The sequence below is a fragment of the Pteronotus mesoamericanus genome, unplaced genomic scaffold (assembly GCF_021234165.1).
Source record: "Pteronotus mesoamericanus isolate MK-2021 breed Mesoamerican mustached bat unplaced genomic scaffold, CSHL_Meso_final contig_169, whole genome shotgun sequence".
In the NCBI taxonomy this organism is placed as follows: Eukaryota; Metazoa; Chordata; class Mammalia; order Chiroptera; family Mormoopidae; genus Pteronotus; species Pteronotus mesoamericanus.
Genome location: NW_026555068.1, coordinates 1,959,460 through 1,981,689, shown reverse-complemented (window position 1 = coordinate 1,981,689; position 22,230 = coordinate 1,959,460). Strand labels below are relative to the sequence as shown.

The 22,230-nt window shown below is 45.1% G+C and overlaps 2 protein-coding genes across 3 annotated transcripts in view; one reads left to right on the top strand and one right to left on the bottom strand.

The window, feature by feature from the left end:
* The window catches only part of GRTP1 (growth hormone regulated TBC protein 1), a 28,162-nt gene extending 26,954 nt beyond the window's left edge, over positions 1-1,208 (top strand). The window contains exon 8 of the mRNA XM_054565887.1: positions 883-1,208. Coding sequence (XP_054421862.1) covers positions 883-972 — 90 coding nt within the window. The 3' untranslated portion in view covers positions 973-1,208. The remainder of the gene's footprint in view (positions 1-882) is intronic.
* A 2,198-nt stretch (positions 1,209-3,406) lies between these two features.
* On the bottom strand, positions 3,407-22,186 carry LAMP1 (lysosomal associated membrane protein 1). Of its 2 annotated transcripts, none has more exons than XM_054565884.1 (9): positions 21,959-22,186; positions 16,678-16,799; positions 14,369-14,585; positions 14,101-14,259; positions 6,768-7,009; positions 5,933-6,058; positions 4,984-5,050; positions 4,745-4,915; positions 3,407-4,190 (listed from the first exon to the last, which is right to left on the bottom strand). In XM_054565884.1, exons 1-9 carry the CDS (start codon positions 22,008-22,010, stop codon positions 4,051-4,053), a joined length of 1,296 nt encoding a protein of 431 aa, XP_054421859.1. In that variant the 5' UTR covers positions 22,011-22,186; the 3' UTR covers positions 3,407-4,050. The 2 variants fall into 2 exon arrangements, with proteins under 2 accessions (XP_054421859.1, XP_054421860.1); XM_054565885.1 differs by having other exon boundaries at positions 16,678-16,796.
* Between the last annotated feature and the right edge of the window lie 44 nt (positions 22,187-22,230).

Genomic DNA, 22,230 nt, shown 5'->3' with positions numbered 1-22,230 from the left:
CCTGGAGAATACAAACAGTGACCTCATATTGGAACTCAGGGCACCATTAGTGCGAAGAGGACAGTTAACTCTAACATCCTGGCACATTTCAGTGGATTTGATCTACTTTCCACTTTCCAAGAATGTGGACAGTTATTATGTAAACACTACCCTGACCTTAAGTGCTGTGTATTGCAAAACTATGGAAAAATTTCTGAAATGCAGTTTCTTTAAAAAAGTTTTTAATGACTAGCCTTTACACTTGGCCTATTTTATAACCACGAATTTCTCAGCAGTAGCTGCACAACTGATTATTACATTACGCATAAAAGATGTGATACCGCATCTGCCAGCCTGAAATGTTTGTTCTCACGTCATGGGCCCCAGAGCTGTGTCTGCCTGCCTGTGGGCTCTGTCCTCTCCCTCTGTCTCCGAGACACCGTCTTTTCTCTTCACTGGGGAGTAGTTTTCTCTCTTACTAGACGTGAATCTGAGTCTCTTCCTGCTTCCACATCTCAAATCTGACTTCTTATGCTTTACCTCGTCTGCTCATGAATAGCCTGAGCTGCCACAGGATACAACAACGGGTCTAAACAAAAACAACACAGGCCCAACAGAAGCAAAACTACACAAACGGGTTTACATCAAACTTCCAAAAAGTTCTGAGCAGCTAAGGAAGTGAACAGAATGGCCAGAAAATATATTTGCAAACGATGCCTCTGGTAAGGATTAATATCTGAAATTTATCAAGTACCCCTCTGGACTGGGGGCTCTCCTCCTTCCACCTGCAGCAGGCCTGTGGTTTTTCGTATATCCACCTGCCACAGCCTCGCCTTTAACAGGGGGCAGTTATGGTAAAAAACTTACGTTTTGGTTTTTAAACCAATTCCATTTCTCTTCCAGAAAATATTCTCCGAGCCCGGCAGCTTGTCCATGACCACCATCGCCAGGCTTCGCGAGAGCTGCAGGGCCAAGCTGCTGGCGCAGGGCTGACGCGGACCTCCTCCCCTCCGCGCTGACCACGACGCCGCATTCCTGGAGTTGACCAATTTTTACTACTGTCCTTTTTAGTGCTGTAAATACTTGATGTCTCTACACTTTAGTCGTGAATTTTTTAAAAGAGCAATTTAAAATCACATTTTCTCCAACTGATGAAGTCGAATTTCTGAAGATATTTTTACCTGAGACAATAATATATAAAATGTGAAATGTGTTTGTATTTAATAAACTATGTCGACACAAGTTTGTGCTTAGCTTGCCAGCTGATTGGAAATTAGAACCAGAAAACTCGTTAGTGTTAGTAATAACAACTATTAGTCTATTCCTTTCTGTGGTAGAGCATTTACTGTTCACGTGTGGTTTGTCTATGTACCAGGTGACTAATCTTTAGTAGTTTTTTAAAATGTTTAAAAAATTGACGTTGTTAGATGGAGGAGTCTGATTTGGGCCCATGAGTACTTGATGCAGCCGCCCCTTCCTGGACCCCCGGAGGGAGAAGATGCCCCCAGTGAGGGCCTGTTCCTCTCCGGGCTTGAGGACAGATGCGAACCTCCACCCCCACCCCCCAAGTCCTCTGAGAAGCCCCGCTGCCTGGGCAGGCGGAGCTTTACTGACAGGCAGGGGGCCGCCATGGACACGGGCGAGACAGGGCGGGGCAATGGGAGAGGGCGGAAACAGGCAGGAGTCCTACGGGAGCAGGGCAGACGGGAGGCACTCGGGGACAGTTCAGGACGGCCGGCCTGCTGCCCCAGTCCTCCGGTGGCCCCCAGCTTGTCTGAGCAGTGTGACCTGAAAACACCCCTGGATTTCTTACATCTCCATTCTCACCCCATGTTTACACTGCACTCACCTGTCAGTGCGGGGGTTCACCCCCATGGGGAGGCACCGTTAAGGGGCCTGGGTGGCAGCAGCCTTGTCCGAGCGCAGCAGCCTGGGCCGTCCTTGTCTCCAGCTGCGGCCAGCACGGAGCCCCTCCCGTCCCCCATGGCCACTGATGAAAACTGGACCAGGACCCACACACACTTTAGACCTTGTCACTGGAAGGAAACGATGGCTTGGGTGAGTTGCCAAAGCTTGGGGAGCCACCCCAAGAACCGAGCATGTGGGTCACCAGCCTGGGGCCGGCACAGCTGCCCAGAGGGGCCTCGGGGTCCCTAGTTCTGCCTGACACTTCACCACCAGCTGTGCGGTCCCAAGCCCTTCACTCCTGGAACTGCGAGACGCCCAGCCTGGGCAGGATGGCTGGGGCCGTAGCAGCGGGGCTCTCCCTGGAAAGCGCCCAGAGACGCGGGCTCCCCTTCTTGAAATAGAAGCACGACCCCGTCACCTGCCCAGGCACTGGAGCCTCAGGGAGCCATGGGGCTGTCTGGGTCCTCAGAAACCTTTGCCCCTCCAGACACATGCCACTCCTACATTGGCTATTTTTAATGCTCTCTAAATCCTGAAACACCCACGATGACCTGACCCCCGCCAACCGTTGGTTTCTTTCAGTGCTCTATCAGGCATCCAGTGTCTGCTCTGTCCAGACTGGGTGACCTAGAATCCAAGAACCTTGTCATGCACTAGCGCTCACAGTCATGCTGCCGCCTGAGAACCCTGAGCACCACTCTGCTCTGCTTGGTTCAAAACGGGCTGCTTCAGAGTCAGGAACCACACAGGGATTCAAGCTCTACAGAAGCCAATCCCCTATCCACGTGGACAGCTGATTCTGAGGTGCAGGCCTGCAGGTGGCCGCCAGGGATACCCCAGTCTGTCACCCGGCAGGGAAGCTGCCCTCAGCCTTAGCCATCAAGGTGCATGTCTTTGCTTAAAAAGTCAAGACCAAATCAACTGCAGGCTCGAGCTCCTGCTCTGGAAGCTCCTAGCACAGCCGGCAGCGTCTCCTGCTGCCACCGTCCTGGAAGACCAGACAAGGGTCCATCTTCAAAGGGGCAATCTTGTCTCCAGGGCCACAGGGCTCCGAACAGTGCGGCGAGGGAGCCCACGGACTGCCCGGCCACCCCTCCTCATTCTCATGGCTGTGTTGTCACAACTGAAGACTGACCTTAAGGTACAACCTGTTCTCACTCCGCCACCCAGCAGACTGGCTACACATCTGCTCTCCTAGAAGCAGGGTGTCTTGGGGGGCTTCCCCGCTTGCAGTTGTTATCAGCACCCACACCACCCCAGCTTACACACTACTGTCCACTGTTTGTTCCAAGAGCTGACAAAAGCACAGGGTCCAGACAGAGAAAGAAAGAGACATTTTATTAGCATTGTTACAGCAATGCGTTACATGAAGGGATCCTCAGTGCACAGCCCACCTGAGCTGCAAGCGGATAAATCAGAGAGTGAAACTGATTATTGTACACAAGTCCAGACACAGGATCACCCTGAACCTCAAACAGAAGACTGAAAATCACTTTACAAAAAAAAAAAAAAAAAAAAGTAAATAAAAACAACACCCCTTTTTCTATTTAAAAAAGTGCCAGCTCTTGAGTGGCAGAGCATGGAAAGACCAACCGCTTCAACACTTGCTCACGTGTGTGCAGCTCTGCGGCCTGTGCGGCCAGGCCTGTCCCAGCTTCTAAAGCTTAATTTAAGCCTGCCAGAGTTTCATCTTTAGAAGTACTCCTGTTTTAAAAGTTTCTCTACTAATGCATTAATGCTGTCAGTCTAACAGTTAGCCAGCCTTCATCAGTTTTAAGTGTTAAGACCAGAGAACCTCCCTTTGTAAGACTTACATCTGAGTCAAGAATAAAGAGACCAAACACCAGAACCTTAAAAAGCCAAATGATAGTGGAGCCAGTGCCCGTTCAGAAAAGCACTCTTACCCTCCCCCCCGCCTCCAAGTTCTACTTTGGTAAATATTAACATTTAACCAGTTAGCAAAATATTTAACCCCATTAGCAAAATTAACACCGTCATTGCAATAGTTACTCTTTTGTGCATAGTAAATGTTGCAAGATGAACTTCACATTGGATAAAGCAGATCTGAAAATCAGTTTGCAATAAAGTGTGCCTCTCTCAACATCAATCTAAGCTCAGGGAAATGAACCGCGGCCCTGCAGCTCCCGCTGGTCTGTGGCTGTGCTAAATCGTCTGGTAGCCGGCATGGCTCCTCTTCCTGCCGATGAGGTAGGCGATGAGGACGACGAGGACCAGTCCTGCCAGGGCACCACCCACGGCGATGGGGATCAGCATGTTATTCTCATCCAGCTGACACTCTTCCACTGAGGAGACAAACAGGTACAGACCATGCACGAGTGGGCATGCGTACCTTACAAAGAGGCCTCTCCCTCCTTGCCACCTCTGCCCACCCCACTGCCCAGTGGGGGAAGATTGTACCAGGGAGGGTGGCTCCACTTCCAATCAACTATCACTTGGGGAAGCTTCTACAAGGGCGGGACATTCTGCGTGACCATGGAGATCATGGTCAGTGTGCAGTCCAAGGCGCCTGGGCTCTGATGGACACTGAAGTCACCAGACAGATAGCATTTTTATATCCCAATTTCACCAGGGGAAGAGCCACACTATTTCTTAAAACAACATCCTTTGTTTGCTCAAATGGTGATGTGCTTACACCTAAGACGTGCTGGGCATTTTGAAAGCAAGGTAATACAGGAAGAGGAATTTGCTCTAAAACTCTTAGACAGGAAAAGGGAACCCTCGTCCCCAACCTCCCCCTGCAACACAAGCTGTTAACGAAGCTCTTAATTATCTAAACAGAATCAAGGCCTGTTGAAGCCCACTCAGGCTCTGAAATGCTGCCTTCAATGGTACTCACCAGATCCAAACTTATTGCCTTCTACCTGGAAAGCCTGGACCCACACTTCAAAGACGTTGACAGAAAAGGCCTTTGTGACCCAAATGTGCTCCTCCGCGTTACACTTGTAGGAATTCCCCATCGTGGCCTGAAGCTCTCTCAGTGAGTTGTTGCTGGCCTTAAAGGTGAGGCCTGAAAAGGCATGTGAGAATTAGCGCTCCGAGACACCTGGACGGGCAGGTGAATTGTGTGGATCTTACCTTTGGTATCGGGAAGGTTCATGTCCAACTCAATTCCTTGCAGGAAATACCGGCTAGAACTTGCATTCTTAAAGAGAAGATGATAATCCTTAACCAGTCAGTAGATTGACATGTTCACTGCAAACTTGGGTAATAAATTCTATTTCCCATTATTTCTAGCTTTTGAATGTATCTTGTCTGTAAAAGCCATCGTATGAATCTCAAGAACACTATTTTCGATTAGTTCCTTCCAGGTCTTTTTACAGAATCAGTTTTTTCTCTAAAAATTTGAAGGAGCCTTATTCCAAAAAGGTAAACTTTCCCCAAAAGTTTACTGAACTTTTTTAAAATATTAAACTTCAGGAAAATTAAGCTTTATTATGAGAAACCCAACTGTTAAATAGTTCACCAGCATAGTGTATTACAAATACTTATGAGGTTCATTTTTATTTTTCCCTTATTATTTTAATTTATGTACAGCTCTTCCCAGGCAGGTATAAAGAAAAAAAGGTACAGAACGTTGCAATGCTGCTTCTCAGAAAAGGAGCAGGGGAGGCCGAACTGAGTACCCTCAAGCTGCTCCATCCCTCTCTGCAGCCAAAGAGACTCTCTGCACTGGTATTAACAGTAGCTCTTGGGCACACAGCAGGCACTCCCTACAATCTGATGAACAAGTAACTGAAGGCCCCTTTGTAAACAAAAAAAGGGAAGGGGGATCTGAGGATCCAAAAAGACTGACAAAGAAGGGAAGGCAGAGAAAAGGCTCCTCCTTCCAAAGGCAGAGCTCTGGGCTCCAGGGCCTATGTTCGATTTTCATTCTGGCTTGGACGTGGTGTGCTCAGCGTAGGTATGAGGCACCAAGTGTGTGAGAAAACACAGGATAAAGAAAACCACAGCAAACTGCATGCTAAGGTGCCAGGCAAGTCTAACAACAAAGCCCCCCCAGTGACAAAGGAACATGGACCCTCACCATTCCAAAGTGGAAGAGCAGGGACTTAATGCCCTCACTGTGGAGCTCCAGGGTCACCAGCTGGGGTGTGCAGCTCCCACTGACATGGGTCTTGTTTGGGTTGACATTGAATAGTCCTGTCACAGTCTATGTAAGAAAAACAAACAAGTTACCATTCCATCTCATGCCCTGGGTCCTCTGTTCCTGAAAAAAATACAAGTGATCTTCAAAACACTAACCTCAAGACTATAGTCATTTTAACCAAAACCTAAACACCGGAAGTTTACACTAGTGGAGATTTCAGTGCTACTTCTGATTGTTTTCAGAATGGCATGTATCCGAGGGAAAGGTGCAGTAGATCTCAGCACCCTTCTCTCTCTCGCCATGTCTCCTAAAGGTGACACACTTTACCTTCATCACAAGCAAGTTACTTGTCACAGCCCCACAGACTTTGCCATCATTAGGGAGAAATAATATTTCAAAGGTAAAGGATAAAAAAAAATTTAAATTTTTGAGTAGTTAAGAGTTTAAGCAAAATTTAACATTCTCTCAGGGGACAACAAACTTGTTCTGCAGAGCCAAACACCACACATTTCAGGCTTTTGTGGACCACACAGCAGTCTCCGCCATGAAGACTCAATTCTGCTGTTACAGAAGAAAGCAGCCAGTGTGTAAAGGTGTGTACGGCCGTGTGTCAATAAGCTGACTAGAGACACAGGCACACTGACTTGCTCTCTCGGATTTATATTCTAAAAGCCGTTCAAACACTGAATTCTGACACTCATGCACCAATAGTCCAAGTGCACCAACACACCAGTGCACAAAGAGAAAGGGGGCTCCTCAGAACTAAGCCTACCATGTTGTCCTTCTCATAGGTGACGTTCAGCTGCAGCCCCATCCTGGCCAGCAGACAGGTTCCGTTGGTGCCGCTCACGTTGTAGTTGTGTACAGAAGGGCTCTCAGGCACGGGGGAAGGCGAAGGGTGAGGAGGTGATGGGTGGGTAGGGGGTGGCGAGGGGTGAGGTGGTGACGTGTGGGTAGGGGGTGGTGAGGGGTGAGGAGTTGTCTTGGGAGTTTCATCTTGCTTACAGCGTGTCTCTAGAAGGACAAGGAAGAACTGATTATACTGTTCACAAAAAGAAAGGCAAAGTTCTGGTTCCGTAGAGCCAACAGGAGCCACAGCAACCCTGAGCTCCAGCTGTCTCCCTGAGCTCACGGAAGACCCCAGCACACGTTCTCAAACAGGCCCACCCTGCAGAATAGTAGTAAATTAGTACAGGCAGGCAGACACTAATGTCCCAAGAGCTGGCTGAGGAGGATGGCAGTGTCCAGTCCACCTGTCTTCACACCTGCTGTTGCATGACCATTCTCACTGAACACTTCCATTTCACCTCGGGGCAACCCCATGTTCCCAGATCTACCCTCTCCTGCACGACAAACCTTCCCTTTCTACTGTGAGGTCAAGAAGAAAACCGTAACTGTCACATGCTACTGGGACAGTCAGCCACACACTACTGAAATGTCGACAATTCACATAAATGCTCTCTGAGCAATTAATTGCGTGGTGCTAGATATGGTCACAGTAACAACAGCAGAGAGGACCGGCGCTCACAGGCTCAGGGATAGACTGACACCAGACACACGCCCCGCCACAAACCTAGTGCCATCAGCACAGGGCCCGTGGGAGAGTGTCAGAGGGGGCCCTTGGAAGGGTGGGTGTTGGGCGGCCCCTGCAGGCCAAGACCTGAGATCAGAGCTGGGACTCGGGTGCGCAGGGCTGGTCAGCTGCTGTACGTTTTTATTTGGGGCTGGCTGGTGAGGGGACCAGCAGGCATTTACAGGTAGGCAGAAGGCCCATTAAGTGTGAGAGCAAAACCCCCAAAACAGGAGACAACAATCCAGGATGTGAGGGAGGCTGGAGTGCAGACAGGCCACAGCAGGCGGACTCAGGGCTGACCAGGAGAGGTCAGATTTTGGGGGGTGGTGTCTGTGGGGAGAGGCCTCGCTGAGGATTTTGAATGTGATTCCATCCCTCAGAATGTGACCCACAATGACTGTTTATAACAAAAACTTATATCCAAAATCAAGGCAGATGGAACCTGAAGTAGAAAAAAATTTTTCTACAGGAGTAAGTGCCTTCTATGGAGGTTACAGATTACTTAACATTTTAAAAAACCGAGATATGAAGTGCTTCTAAAATACCACCAACTCCAAAATTAGGTTCTTTTGACCACCTTGTTTCTGTGGACTATCAAGAAGTTTAAAATACTATTCATATAATCTCCATCCAATTCCAACCCTTTCCACAATTTTGCTAGGCTGAGCCAAGAGAAGCTGGCTCAAATATTCAGTGTGGGGAGCCGGGCAGAGGTTTGTGTAACTTTACCCCCCACCTATTTCCATTTACTCTAAGCTAAAACGAAACCTCCATGTAATTTTTTCAGTTGCCCATTCTACCTCCACGTCCCACAACTTAAGAGGAGAAGAGATGAGAAACTTCAACTCACAAAACTAACACAGGGAAAATTAAACAATCTCTCTGGAAAGTTTGATTCACCCAGGATGCCTTCTCATGATTTTATCTTGTAGAGAAAAATGCTTTTCTAGATGGAGGATAAATACAGGGTAAAACACCCTCAGAAATAGATTTAAACCAGGGCTAGTCATGGCAGGGAGATGTTCCAACGTGGGGTGTGCTGGCCAGCACTGCCAGCCTCTTACCCTGAGCTAAGCTACAGGCTAACATTTTTGGTTGCACTTTTAAAAACAGCTTCATCATTACTTTAAAAACTGCTGCAGAACACAATATAATTAAAACCACATCAAAACAAAAGAGGGCAGGCCAGTCTCCAAATTCTGAACTAGGTGGCCATACAACACACACGGCGGGGGGTGGGGGAGGGCGGTTACCTATACTAATTTGACAGTCATTGTTTCCATAGAGTGGGCTACAAAATATCAACTTGGAAACATGAATAAGGTTAGGTCTACTATCTAGTCAGAGAAATTCAGGACTTTAGAAATCTGTTTGAATAAAATGTCCTCTTCTTTCTATCTGATTTATGAATGCAAAGTCAACTCTCTAAATCAAATACCACAGTTCCTCCTGTAGAACGCTCATAATCCACAAGGAGGCAATCATGAATAAAATGCCCTGAAGTATATTCAGTGCCGCCTGTGGGAAGGCCTGTGGAAAGACCAGAAGGAGACCCAAAGGTTCTCCAGGGCCACCCTCGGTTTTCCCACAAAGGAAATAATGGGAGAGGAGGGTGCAGGGCTCTGTGTCCTCCCAGTTGCTCTTCTTAAAATTTTCTAAAGCTTATATTCCCTGAAGGCCCCAAATGATCTCTAGGCAGCAGCAGATATTCAAATAAACCTGAAATGTTGCAATTAAGGAGTCTCAAATAGAAAGAGATGCTTTGGCATCAATTTCTTCAATTTAGACTAGGAGCAAAACCCTGGTTCCTAAGGAATGAAAAAGAAATACTGACAAATTGGGTAGGAAGTGAAATTTATGAACTGTTTAAAAGTTATTTCTATATATAACTTCTAATGGGTCACAAAAGAGTTGACAAGTACCCATATATCAAATCTAAAAGATAAAAAGATGAATAAATCCAAATCCTCTAGTGAGCCATTAAAATCAGATGCCTGGAGGGGCCTCACCCCAAACCTACTAACCCAGCATGGGCCTGGGTCCTGAAATCCAATTCTAATGAACGGTGAGGCTCGCTCGCCTGGTTCCTCCAGGCAGAGCTACACTCAGACCATTCCAGAATGATAATCATCTACCCTACTTTCACAGACCTTCAGGAAAGAAGATATCTGTTTTTTTCAGAACTTACCCTCATCGACAAAATTGATTAAGTCAGTCAGCGCAGCCTTGGTTATTGATTTCCTTTTAAAATACAATCTGTAAATCCCTGAGTTTTCTTAGGTAAGACGATACACACGTAAAAGGCAAAATGAAGAAGGGCTTTCTGGTGGAGGCAATTATACTTCTGTGAGGTAAGACCACAGACGCCTACTCTAATATCCTGGACCTGCAGTTCATCAAACACTTTGAACAGGTTTTTATGGCCAAAAATTTACTGACTTATTGCAAATATATCAATTCAACAACTTATTAAGGATTCATGAGTAGAACAGGGTAGAGGGATATAAAAATATACTTCATATATTCGATATGGGATCTTTTCCCTGAAGCAGCTTTCAATTTAGTTGATAAGAAAAATATTTATAAAGTACTTAAGAATCAAAGAAATGAAACTGGCACATAAGGAGATTAAAAAAAAAAAAGAAATGGTTCAATTTTAATAGAAATCAAGTATTTTTAAGTGATTTATGCTGTCATGATAGTATATAGGATCAGTTATGTGAAATCTCCCACTTCTAGGGAAAATACTGGTTCTTTTCATTGTGAAATACTAATCACTGCAAACAAACAAAAAATACCCAATAAGACACCAAGAACAGACAAAAAGCGATGTGGTGACGTGCCACCTGGCTAGGCTCCCCAAGGGACAGACTCTGGGGCAGATTCAGGACAAGATGAGTAACTATGGAACATGCTAGCAGTTGATCTTTAAAAACAATTCAGATCAACTTCATAAGGATATTAAATGTCTAATCACTATGGTGCGCACCTAAAATACAGTATTGTACATCAACTGGAAAACTTTTTAAAAAAGGACTCATCATGTCATCAATCACTATATTGTTATATAGTCAAAGTCCTTCCTTATGGAGAGTTAACCCGTATTTGAGATCCAGAGGCCTCTACCTCTCCGCAGCACCTCCCCCCGAGCAGCCGCCTGCCAGGCCCTAGGACCCAAGCCACTGGTGGACCAAACCCCACAAAACAGCGTGTCAATCACGAAACCACAGCTGCGTGAGGAGTTCTCAACGAAAGAGGCGTAAGTGTGTGCAACAGTCTTAAAAAGGCCCCTGCCAGGTAGGGGTGTTTCGCTTTCTTTCTTTCTTTCTGACTTTGTTTCTTAGCACTAGATTAATGTGACTTGATGGTGAGATGACTTCCACAAGCCCCACACGGACACCTTCCTTTTCAGTGAAGAGTATGGATATGCTTGTGACTTCACCCAGCATTCCCAGTCTACGAGAGAAGGAAACGTCAACTTCTACAGGCTATTCCGTGTAACGTTAGGATGCTTCTTAACCCTCCTCTTCCCAGAATTTACTAAGGGAATGCTCCAGTGTCTTTGAAACAGAATCAAGATAACCTTTCTAAAGTATCTCCATATTGGCACAGGTGGACTTAACAAACTGAACTACACCTTGATGACGTGGGACAACCACGAAACATGCGGAGTTCGGTACGGTGTCTTAGAGCCATCCCACAAGTTGGGGTGAGCTCAGCGACCAAACTTCTGACCAGCAACTTGATGGAACAGTCGCCGGTGCCCATGAGCTCCAAACCTCCAAGGACTCCCAGGCTGGAAGGTCAAAGCCCGAGGTTAACCCTATGCAGGACATAAGCATGCCTCTGGGGAAGGGGCCATTGGCTGGGGTTCAGGTCTCTGGACAGCTTCACATCTCTACCTTCTCTACTTGGAATCACGTGCATGTGTCCTCCATTAGAAAAGTCATTAAAATGCAGGATGTTGCCAGCAGGGAGAATGTGCATGTGCGGGGACAGGGGATCCGTGGGGAATCTAACTCTCTGAGGGCGGCACAGAGGGCTGACAGGTTCATCCTGCCGACTGGCTCTGGGGATGGCGCACATTAGTGATTCTCCAACAGTCACTCTGAGCCTGAAACTGCCTATTTAAAAATAAAGGCTTTTTAAAAAAACTAATTAACCTAAAAACAAAATTAGTCTCCCTACTGTCACACCTGTTTTTAGACTAGAGGTGGGAGCCCTGTTACAGGGCTCCAGCGCCCTCATGAAGCCAACGGCATGGCACCTCACTTCCAAAGCACCGCACTGGGGAGCCAGACAGGGGATGCCTGGTTATCTGTGTTCAGATGCCTTCAAAACAAAAGAGAACAAGTTGTAAAGGTGAGGAGCTGTACTTACAAACGACCACATTCAGGCCCAGTTACGGTGAGGTCAGTGCACTGAGCCGGCAACCCAGAGATGCTATCATTTCCTAAGACCTTTTGACAGTTTTTGCTTTATCCCTCTGCTTTTAAGACCTGAGCCAGAAGATTGATGCAATCCCAGATGCATTCGGCTAAGTCATGAAACCCAGGTAGTCAGGAGATTTGTAATTGTGAATACAAACAACTTGAAGTATTTAGCCCGTTGATCTAAACAACCCCCTCTAGGTTAGCCAATTAAACAAGTCACCTTTTATATGCTGGTGCAGGTGTATGTTAGAGTATGTGCATACCTGGACCTGCTGCCCTCAAATACTGGTCCCACCAGCCTGAGAGAGAAAGTCTTTCCGTTCCACCAACCCTTCCCGGGGAAGATGCACACTCCCCAGCCCTCCAGAGTCAGTTTGAGAAGAGGCTGCACCGTGGAAAACTTGAGCCCTTTTCCTCCAGAATCCCCTGCTCCTCTGGCTCAAGCTGACCTCCACCTTTAAGCTCCACACATTTGCTACTAGTTGTATTTCTCCCAGTTACACGTGGTTACTTTTAGTCCTAGCTCTGTCACACACTCTTCCCATTACATCAGGAGTCATCTAATTTTCTTTATAAAGGGCCAGAAACTAAACATTTTAGACTCTGTGGCTGTTGGGTGTCTCTCCCAACTCAGATCTGCCACCAGAATATGAAAGCAGCCACAGAAATAGGTGAGTGAATGACCACGGATGGCTGTGTTCCAATAACACTTTAGTTATGGGCACTGAAACCTGAATTCCAGAGAATTTGCACATGTCATGAAATGCTCCCTGCGTTTTTTTAAACCTTCAATTTATAAGCATAAAAAGCCATTCTTAGTCTACTGGCTGCACAGAAACCAGAGGCAGGATGGACCAGGCCACTCTGCCAGCCCTGCTGGAGCACCCACATCTCTGAGGGCTGTCACAGGCGGCACAGAGGGCTGACAGGTTCGTCCTGCCGACTGGCTCTGGGACTGGCTCTGGGGATGGCCGCATGAGCGACTTTCCAGCAGTCACTCTGAGCCTTCAGGCAAGACCGCCCGGGAACAATGCTCATCAAAAGCCCATTGGTAGCGGCAAGTGTAAAGACTAGGAGGTTGGGGGGGGTGGGGTAAAAAAGGTAAGGGACTAAGCAAAAAACAAAACAAACCTCACAGACAACAGTATGATTATTACCAGCAGGAAAGGGGAGGTGGTGGGGAGGGAGAAGAGGGTACAGGGGAATAAATGGTGATGGCAGGAGACTTGACTCGGGTGGTGAACACACGATACAATACACACGATGTACTGTAGAATTTACACCTGAAACCTATGTAATTTTATTACCCAGTGTCACCCCAATAAATTCAATAGAAAGACTAGAAGATGCTGTCCTTAATATACCCTCCAGCAGGTGGAGACAACTTCCCCAAGGCAATCAACTCCTTAACCCTCAGGAAAATGACAAATAGTGTGAGTTGACTGAGGGAATTTGGGGAACAGAATTTGCTAATGTCATAGTAAAATGACAGCCCTATTTATCAGTTACTCTGTACCAGGCACTGAAATAAGCACTTTGCATAAATTTCCTTTTTAATCCTAACACCCTTCTAAGACAGGTTATTATCCTTATTTTACAAATGAAGGAAATGGGAGGTTGACTGCCTTAGTCAAAACCATGGACCTGCACAGGCAAGTGCGCCTGCGGGGTGGGAGGGTGGTGCCATGATCGCCAGAAAGGCACTCCTGGTCCTTCCACCACCTGCCCCTGGGTCTACCTGAGCTGGACCGAAGTAAGACTCGGTCTCTTTGGAAAGACACTGGCTTGAATCGGAAGAGATCCTGTGAACCTGGACACTGTTAGCTCTAACAAAGGAAGACCCAGAGAAAGTTTCAATTGCTTTCCTTTTTTACCTTTTTTTGATCAATTATTTTCCCATCCTAATTTAAAGAGGTCATCTTTAAAGAGAAAAGAAATGATTTGGTGGACAGCTTTCCTAACACAGATGCTCGCCTGCTCTGTCCCCGGCTATACAGATGCTCGTCCATACACAACTCCCTCAGGCACGAGGGCACAAAGCTGCTTCTGCATTCAGCAGAGTCAGACTAACGGCATCAGGACCAAGGGCAGTGTCTTACCTTCTTTGCTGAAGCTGTCGTTTGAAAGGTATGCCTGGATAATGGTGTTACTGAACGTGACAGTAACATTATTCATGTGGATCTGGTTGCTGCTCACACATATGTATTTTTTATTTATGTCTGCCATGATGTCAGTCATGGAGTCTGCCGTCTTGATGTCTATATTTAAAAAGAATTGAAATTTAAATACCCAGAAGTACTTAGTTAAAAGTAATTCCAGACAACCCCAACCCAATTTTCTTCATAACTGGTCAATTTTTGTTCTTACCCTTAGAGCTTGCATTGGGGAAAATTTCTGTGTCTGACAAGTTATAAACAAAACTCATCATTTGGACACTGTAACGTGTTGCATTTCTTGTGAAACTGAGGGTCAGTTTATGTCCTTTTCCAAAAGCAATCATGAGACTGGGGTTAGAAGCATTCTCTTTACCACAGGAGCTGCTATTTAATACTTTTGCATTAAGTGGCAGGCTGAAGGTCGCATTCTAGAACAAACACAATGGCAATAGAACCCAATTAGAATGTAGGTTGTAAAGGAATTCAGAAACACTAAAGATCTTTTGTAAGCCTGACATAAACTTAGTTCCTCAGTTCCATCTCAGATGTCACTGTTAAGGTACTTTTAATACAAACAAAAAACACAAAGAAAGTGAGCATTACATGTCAGTAATAGAAGAGTAATTCAAGTGTAAAACAAAATTAACTGAATTTTTCATATAATTACAAATTCTTCTTCATTAATATAATTTTAATTTGCAACAGAACAATTAAAACTGCAGTTATCTTGGTAAACTCAAATAATTCATACTGGAATTAGGATAATGTGCGTATTTTTATTTGAAAAGGCTATTACAACTTGTTTGCTATAGAACTATTTGTTCAAAGACTTACGTCTCTAAGATTTCATTTATTTATTTTTAGAGAGAGGGGAAAGGAGGGAGAAAAGAGAGGGAGCGTTTGAAACATCGATTGGCTGTCTCTCGCACGCCCCCAAATAGGGACCTGGCCCGCAACCCAGGCAGGGGCCCTGGCTGGGAATCAGCCAGCTATCGTTTGGTCCACAGCTTGGCACTCAATCAACTGAGCCACACCAGCCAGGGCTAAAGAATGTCTCATCAAACAAAGAAAAGGTGTTTACACAAAACTGTTTAAATTTACTATTACATGCAAAAGAAACAACTAGAAAACAACCTAATGTCCATCAAAATTAACAGGACTGACTAAAGAACGATGGTTAAGCAGTGTACTAATGTTGTCCTAAGAAAAAGACAACACTACGTGAGGTGAGAAAGACATGCTCTGTGAAATATTAAGACACATAACGGCACACGGATGATCCCATTTGTGTAACAAGATATAACAAATCAATATTTTAAAAATCCAAGCACAAAAAAAGTGAATAGAAATGAAAATAAAAGGTGTCTGAACAAGCCTTTAGAATTTGAGACATTTCTAGAAAACAAAACCTTCCCAGTTTTCTTCTATTTTGACAGAGACCACATTTGTACCCAAACCAGTACAAATGAATTAACGAGGCCAAGCAGCTGGCACAAAGTCCAGAGTGCTCTAAAAAACTGCTGATCTTCCCAGCAATCCTGGGCCCCACTATTGCCCTCTGAGTGGGAGTAAAAAGATATGGTGCTATCGAAATACAGATAAAGAAAAATGCTGGTTTCCAAAAGAAAATGAAAATAAAACTTGAATTAGAGATACAGTTAAAAGAATACATGTTAAATAAAATAGCTAACTGATGGAAAAAAAAGCCAAATACAAACAAATGCTGCTTATTTGTTAAAAATCTAGGAAACATGCCCTGGTGGGTGTGGCTCAGTGGGCTGAATGCTGGCCTGCGAACTGAAAGGCTGCCAGTTCGATTCCTAGTCAGGGCGCATGCTTGAGTTGCGTGCCAGGTCCACGGTTGGGAATGTGTAAGAGGCAACTGATCGATGTTTCCCTCACATCAATCTTCCTTTCTTTTCCTTCCCCACTCTCTAAATATAAATACAATCTTAAAAAAAAAAAAAAAATCTAGGAACTGCAAAAGCCTTATTCATCCCATAAAAGTACAGAGCTGTTTTAACAAAACCACTAAGAGACATTTTAATCAAACTAGTACAGTGCTTACAGCATTGCACACCAACTATTTATACACAATTCTTGGAGCGTAACAGTTTGTGTAAAGCAAATTTAACAGATCAACAAAACTGTATTCACAGAGCTATACACTGAGCATGAAAAAGAATATAAAAACACTTTACTAATAGAGGGATGGTTTAACAAATTAGGAAGATTAACATAATGAAGTATTACAAAAAATAATCATAAAGAAAACTGAAAAAAATGATCATAGTAAAAGTGAAGGCAGAGCACAAAATGGTTTGTAAATTATGACTGCAACTTCAGTATATAAAACAGCACAGAATACTAATGAACCGAGAAGGTGCTATGCATATAAAGAGAATTGCGTTAAGGTCGGATAATTTTTCAAACATTTACTTGAAAATTTTAAACAATCCTCTCTCTCATGTGTGTGAACACAGACATCTGCACACACATGCTCACTGGAAGGTTTCCTACCTTAGGACCACTCTTGGTGTCATAATTAGTCAAGAAGTCAGCAGAGAAGTTGGCCATTATACAAGCTGTCCCGCTGTCATCTCTCACCACAAACACTGCTGATGCACCATGCGCGAGGCCTGCTAACTCCAGAAAAGACAAAAATTACCAAATAGCTTTTTGAAAATACTTTGGGTATTTCTGTTGTCTTCAACTATAGCAATAATGGATTTTACTTCAGAATACTTATCAGGAAGTCACATATTAATTTCTGGGTCACCCTAGGGCATAGGTGCTCCACACTCCTTCCTCAGGGGATTCCATGGGGTCCTAGAGGCACAACTCAACCTCAACATTGACCTCCAGAAATTCATCGTATCTTTCACTGTAGACCTAAACTGCAATTTCAAGTTAGATTTGTTTCTACCACTCATGGACTGCTGGTGTGGCAAGAAGTCATGGGTTCAAAGACCTAAGATTTTTTGTCCAACTTCAAAAAGGTCCTCAAAAAACAGTAATTCAGTTAAACCTGGATTTGGCTGTGTGACCTCAGCACGTCAGTCAATCTGTCCAGGTAGGGCCTCCATAGGCCAGGGGCACAGGACAGAGTGAAACCCTCACAGGTCCTTTTAGTTTGAGAGTTGCCACTGCTAAGTATTTCCTCTTTAAGGTCTCAGGGCCCGTGCCATCTCTGGCTTCTTCATATCCCACCACCCTGATATGAAGCAGTTTGGGAGCCAATGTAAGCTGATCTCTACGGTAGAGAAGTGTACAGCATATGTTCAGAAGTGATGTGTCCTTCCCCAGCTTCCCTGCTGCTACAAGCTCCTGCACGCCCTTGACCAAGCAAGCATTTCCACATCTGGCTCTGATCACTCTAAGTGTAAATAAGACCCGGGCACACTCTGAAGACAGCATACTCAGAGAAGACTCAATTAACTTTTCATTCTAAAACCCTTGTCCCTGGCAAAGTAAATGTCTCCAATGAAACCAATTCATTTTTAGCTGTGTGACCTTGCGCGAGTAAGTTAACATCGCTCTGCCTTAGTCTGTCTCTGTATCTGTAAAGGAGAATCATAACAGTGTCTACCACTATTATGTCAAAACTACTAAGAGACATTTTAATAAATGTCTACTAAGGAGACATTTAGTCTCCTTGGGACTTTCACAGAAGAAAATCTTTACAGCCAACAACTCAAGCCTAAAGCAAAGAGTACAGCCAGAAACCTCACATACCGTCCCATAAGCCTCTGGTAAAGGTAGTATCAAAATTTATGTGTATAAGGAAAAGTTGCTACACTAAAATGAAGCCAATTACGGCAAACAAGAGAATCTAAGCTATTTTTTGTCTGTTTTGATTTGTAAAAAATTTAACCCACTCTTGGAATACTTGGGCAAGATTACACTAAAAGCATTTTCTATAAACTAAATATTTCACTAAAAACACCTAGAGAAAATTATTCTGTAACTTGTTTCTGACACAGTAAAGGTTTTTAAAATGCATGCTGTCTGAAAGGATGGCTCAGTGTACCAGAGGGAAAAGCGGGGCAGGCAGGCAGAAGGCAAAAGCATGTGTCAAAGCACAGGCCCCGAGGCCAGAGACACTGGACACTGACCCAACTCTCTGGGTACGTGGGCCACTGCCTGCCCTGGGAACAGGCTCCCTCAGGCCTGAGATGCCCTCACCTGGCCATGGCACCTCAGCTGGAGGGTCAGTCACACGGGTACAGCAGGTCACTGCCTCCCACGGGAGCACACATGGGTCAGTTCTTACCAAGCTTCCCTTTGACGAAACAGTTCTTTGAATCATTAAAAAACTTTCTACTGACTGAAAGCCCTTCATTAGGAAACATTCCACATTAAGTAACTTTCATATAATTTTTTTCATTTAGTAACATATGTTGAGGGTCTGAGCTTTCAAAGAAAAACAAAAGTATTACTAAAACAAAATAAGCTTTAGCAGCATTAGATGCCCACATTTATTCTAGACAGACCAAGAAATGTTCAGTTATTAAAACAAGAAACTTACCCCACAAGCCAATTTTGGTCAAGAGAAAAATGTCTATAAGAGCATTAAAACATAAAATTCTGAGAGATTCTATATGTTAATGATCAGAAATTTATTTTTTTTTAAAAATCTGTAATAGTGGCAGTTGGTGTGTGTGTCGGGGGGGGGGGGGAGACCAATCTCAAGTTAGTTTAAATGTCTGCAGTTGTTTGCAGGGTGTCCCTCTCAAAGCTGGCTTCCTGACCTGCTGGCAACTGCTAATCTCTAGCAGCTCTTCACTCAGATGCGACCCCTACTTCTCCAGCAGTCATAAAAAGGAGTAACTTTGACTTATTCCTTTAAAATACTCCTACTTGCAGAAATTCCATTCTCTAAAATAAGTGCAGCTATGGGAAACATGACTGCCATAAAAATGAGAGATCTTGGTTCTATGACATACTCCCCTACTACTTACTAGGTGCATGAGTTTGGGCCAGTAGCAACTACCAAACCCTCAGTTTAGGCACCTGTGAAATGGAAGAAAGAGCGCTGACACTTCAGTGTCATTAGAGCATCAGACAAGCCAATTGTGTGTGGGAAATTCAGTACAGGGCATTAGTGTTGATTATAATTTTAACTGTTATTATTTAAACATTCAGTGCCACACTGACCTCACCTATCAAGTTCATCACTGAATCCTCAGTATCTAACACAAAATGTCAAGTAAGTATTTTATTTAGCAAGCACCTGTAATGATCTTGCTATGTGCCAGGTACAGCTCCAAGCACTCTGCAGTTAATTAAATTATCCTGACAATCTTAACTGGTAGACACTATTATGATTCTCCTTTACAGATACAGAGACACACTAAGGCCAAGAGATGTTAACTTACTCGCGCAAGGTCACACAGCTAGTGAGCGGTATAGAGCCGGGTTTGCTGACTCAGAGCGTGTCCCTCCCATGCTCGCATGGGCTGGCAGCAGGGTGAGTGGCACGGCAAAACCCTGCCTTCTCTCCAGCACTTGGTGAGCGAGCAGATATGCTTCAAATTTTGAAACATTCGCTTCTGAAATGAACCACAACCTCTAGAGGCAGGATATAAGTAGGTACATTCCCAAAATGCTGACCTAATGCACGTTTAGTCAGGGATCACTACTGTAAAGCTGGACATCTCTGCATGCATGTATCGGGCACTTACTAGGCATGAGGCACGACATAGGCTGTAATATGGGGAAAGGAAATAAATGTGCAAAAATTATCCCAACTCAGCTGAATTGATGCTCTAGTATAAGCATATGCTACTATAGTATGTAATCAAGTTCTGTGGACCCAGAGGGAGAAATAATGTCTGAGATAAAAATAACAATATAAATTCAAAATTATGGACCCAAAACATTTTGACCTCAAATCTACAGAAGAATTTGGTTGCAAACCTGGGGTAACTGACAAACTCCCACAAGCAATCCTAAGATTAGTATTAGCATAAAACTTCCTAAGTGAGAGTTCTTCCTTTGGAAACAGGAAGCTATCTAGTTGACTTCGTTGGTTTTAAAGAGTCACCATTCTGTTATCACATTTGATCTTATATACCAAGATCAAAAAGTTTCAGATCATGCTTATCTATGCTTTCTACCAAGTATTCAAACACATAAGAAGGTGTAAGTAGTTTCTAATCATTAATGTAGGAGAAATTAGTAATTTATAAGTTTGTTGTATTTTTTAGAAAAGCTGTTTTTTGTGAAATTGTGGACTAAAATAAACATTTTAAATGGACCCAAATTCAAGGTAACAGATCTTTTCTAAAAGTTGTATTTTAATTGACTATAAAACTTAAAAGATATGATGCAATGGGCACTAAACAGATAATTACATGTCCAATACTGCAAACTATTATAATGTAGGGAAGTTAGGAAGTTTTCTCATCATTTTTAAGGTGAGTTTTTAGAACATGAAACAAAATATTCAAGTCCTAATGCTTGTGAGCTGTTTTAATGAAGAACATGCAGCCGATCCGACAGGACAAAACTTGTTCCAGCAACTCCTCTTGCAACTAATTACACCAGCCAGTAAAGGGCAAGGCTTCAGGTTTACTGCGAGAATAAGGTCATCCCTTGTGGCTACTCTTGCAACTCAAAGAACTAATTTACACAACAGGCAAAACAAAACTGTGAAACCAAAACCCATTCAGTCACAAAAAAAGAACTCTGGAGTAGGATGAGACTTACAGAATGCCTCCAAATAGACTTACAGTCAAACTATGTAGTGATTCCCGTTTAAGAGACAGCCCATATTCCGCTTTCTTATTAAGAGAGTCAAGTGAAACAAAATCCCTCATTCAATAAAATACTGAACACTCACTGACAGCTTCTATGAATTCGACGGACTGGTGGAGTGCCAGACGCTTCCCAACGTGTTAATGGAGTCCCTCATTTTGACTCACAGGAACCAGTACAAACAGAACAGTGGCAGCAGCTCTTCCCAAGGATTCACTAGGAACGCACACTGCCATTGAGAGACCAGGCCTGGTCTTACATCTCATTTTGTCCACTAGGGCACTCCCACCTCTCATTTTGTCCATTGTAGGCCCTCCTAAACTCCTAAAGATAACTTTAGGTCATTCCAACACAAATTTAAATTGACAGTGACAGACACACACAAACAAACACTGTAGGTCAAACTGAGAAACAGACGAAGGTTAAAGTACCAAGGACGAACTCTAAAAGGCTAGGATCACCACGCCGGCCTATTCCCTCCTGGTAAAGATCCACGCAGAAAGAAGCACCAGGTGGGTCGTCCGCTGGGAGCACCGCAGGACCGCGAAGGCCCTGGCGTCTCAGGCTGCACAGCCTCACCTGGACGTCCGTGGCTAAACTTGCCCGTAAGTTAAAGAAACAAAGCACATCTTCCAGAAACCACCAAGTCACCCAAGTCATTTTCAACTTAACACACCAGAAAACGTGTTTACTGGCCCTTTTAGTGGCCCGAGGACAGAACGGGACCCTCGGCTGGGAATCTCAATCCTCTCTCCCCCCTTTCTGGGCAACTGGGTTCGATACCCCAATCAGCGGCCAGCGGGCTCCAATCATACCCCACGCGGACCTTGGCGTGTGCGGGGACAACTCGCAGACCTGCCGTCCCCAAGCCCAGCCCGCACCTCTCGGACCCTGTATCCCCCGGACCTCAAGCAGTCCTCTCCACTCCCCGAAAACAACCGCCCCGCAGATCTCCCAAACTACCGAGGCCCGCAGCGCAGCCCCTAGACCACTTGAAGCCCCTCCCCTCCCTGCAGACCCCTGCTCCAAGCCTGACGCTCACCGAATAACAGTAGGAGCAGCGGCTGCCGCCAGGCGCCACCGAGGGCCGCCATGGGCACCAGGGCCACCGGAGCGGGGACCGGGCGAGATCGGGTGGTTGGCCTGCCGGACGGCGTGCGCTGGGGGACGGACTGGGGGCCGGGCTGGGGGCCGGTGGGAGGGCAGCAGGTCCCGCGGTCAAGAGGCCCAGTCACTGTGGCGCCCGCTGCAGGAAAGAGACCCCAGCGGCCCGCTGCGCCCGTCACGTGAAGCCGCGCCGCACCCACGCCGTCA

Bases quoted from the DNA above. Each gene is read 5' to 3' on its own strand.
- LAMP1 (XM_054565884.1), bottom strand. From the start codon at position 22,010: ATGGCGGCCCTCGGTGGCGCCTGGCGGCAGCCGCTGCTCCTACTGTTA. The intron at 16,800-21,958 runs GTGAGCGTCAGG...TTCTGGAGTTAG, and splicing joins GCTGCTCCTACTGTTATTCG to CAGGCCTCGCGCATGGTGCA. The intron at 4,191-4,744 runs GTGAGTACCATT...TTGTCTCCTCAG, and splicing joins AGGCAATAAGTTTGGATCTG to TGGAAGAGTGTCAGCTGGAT.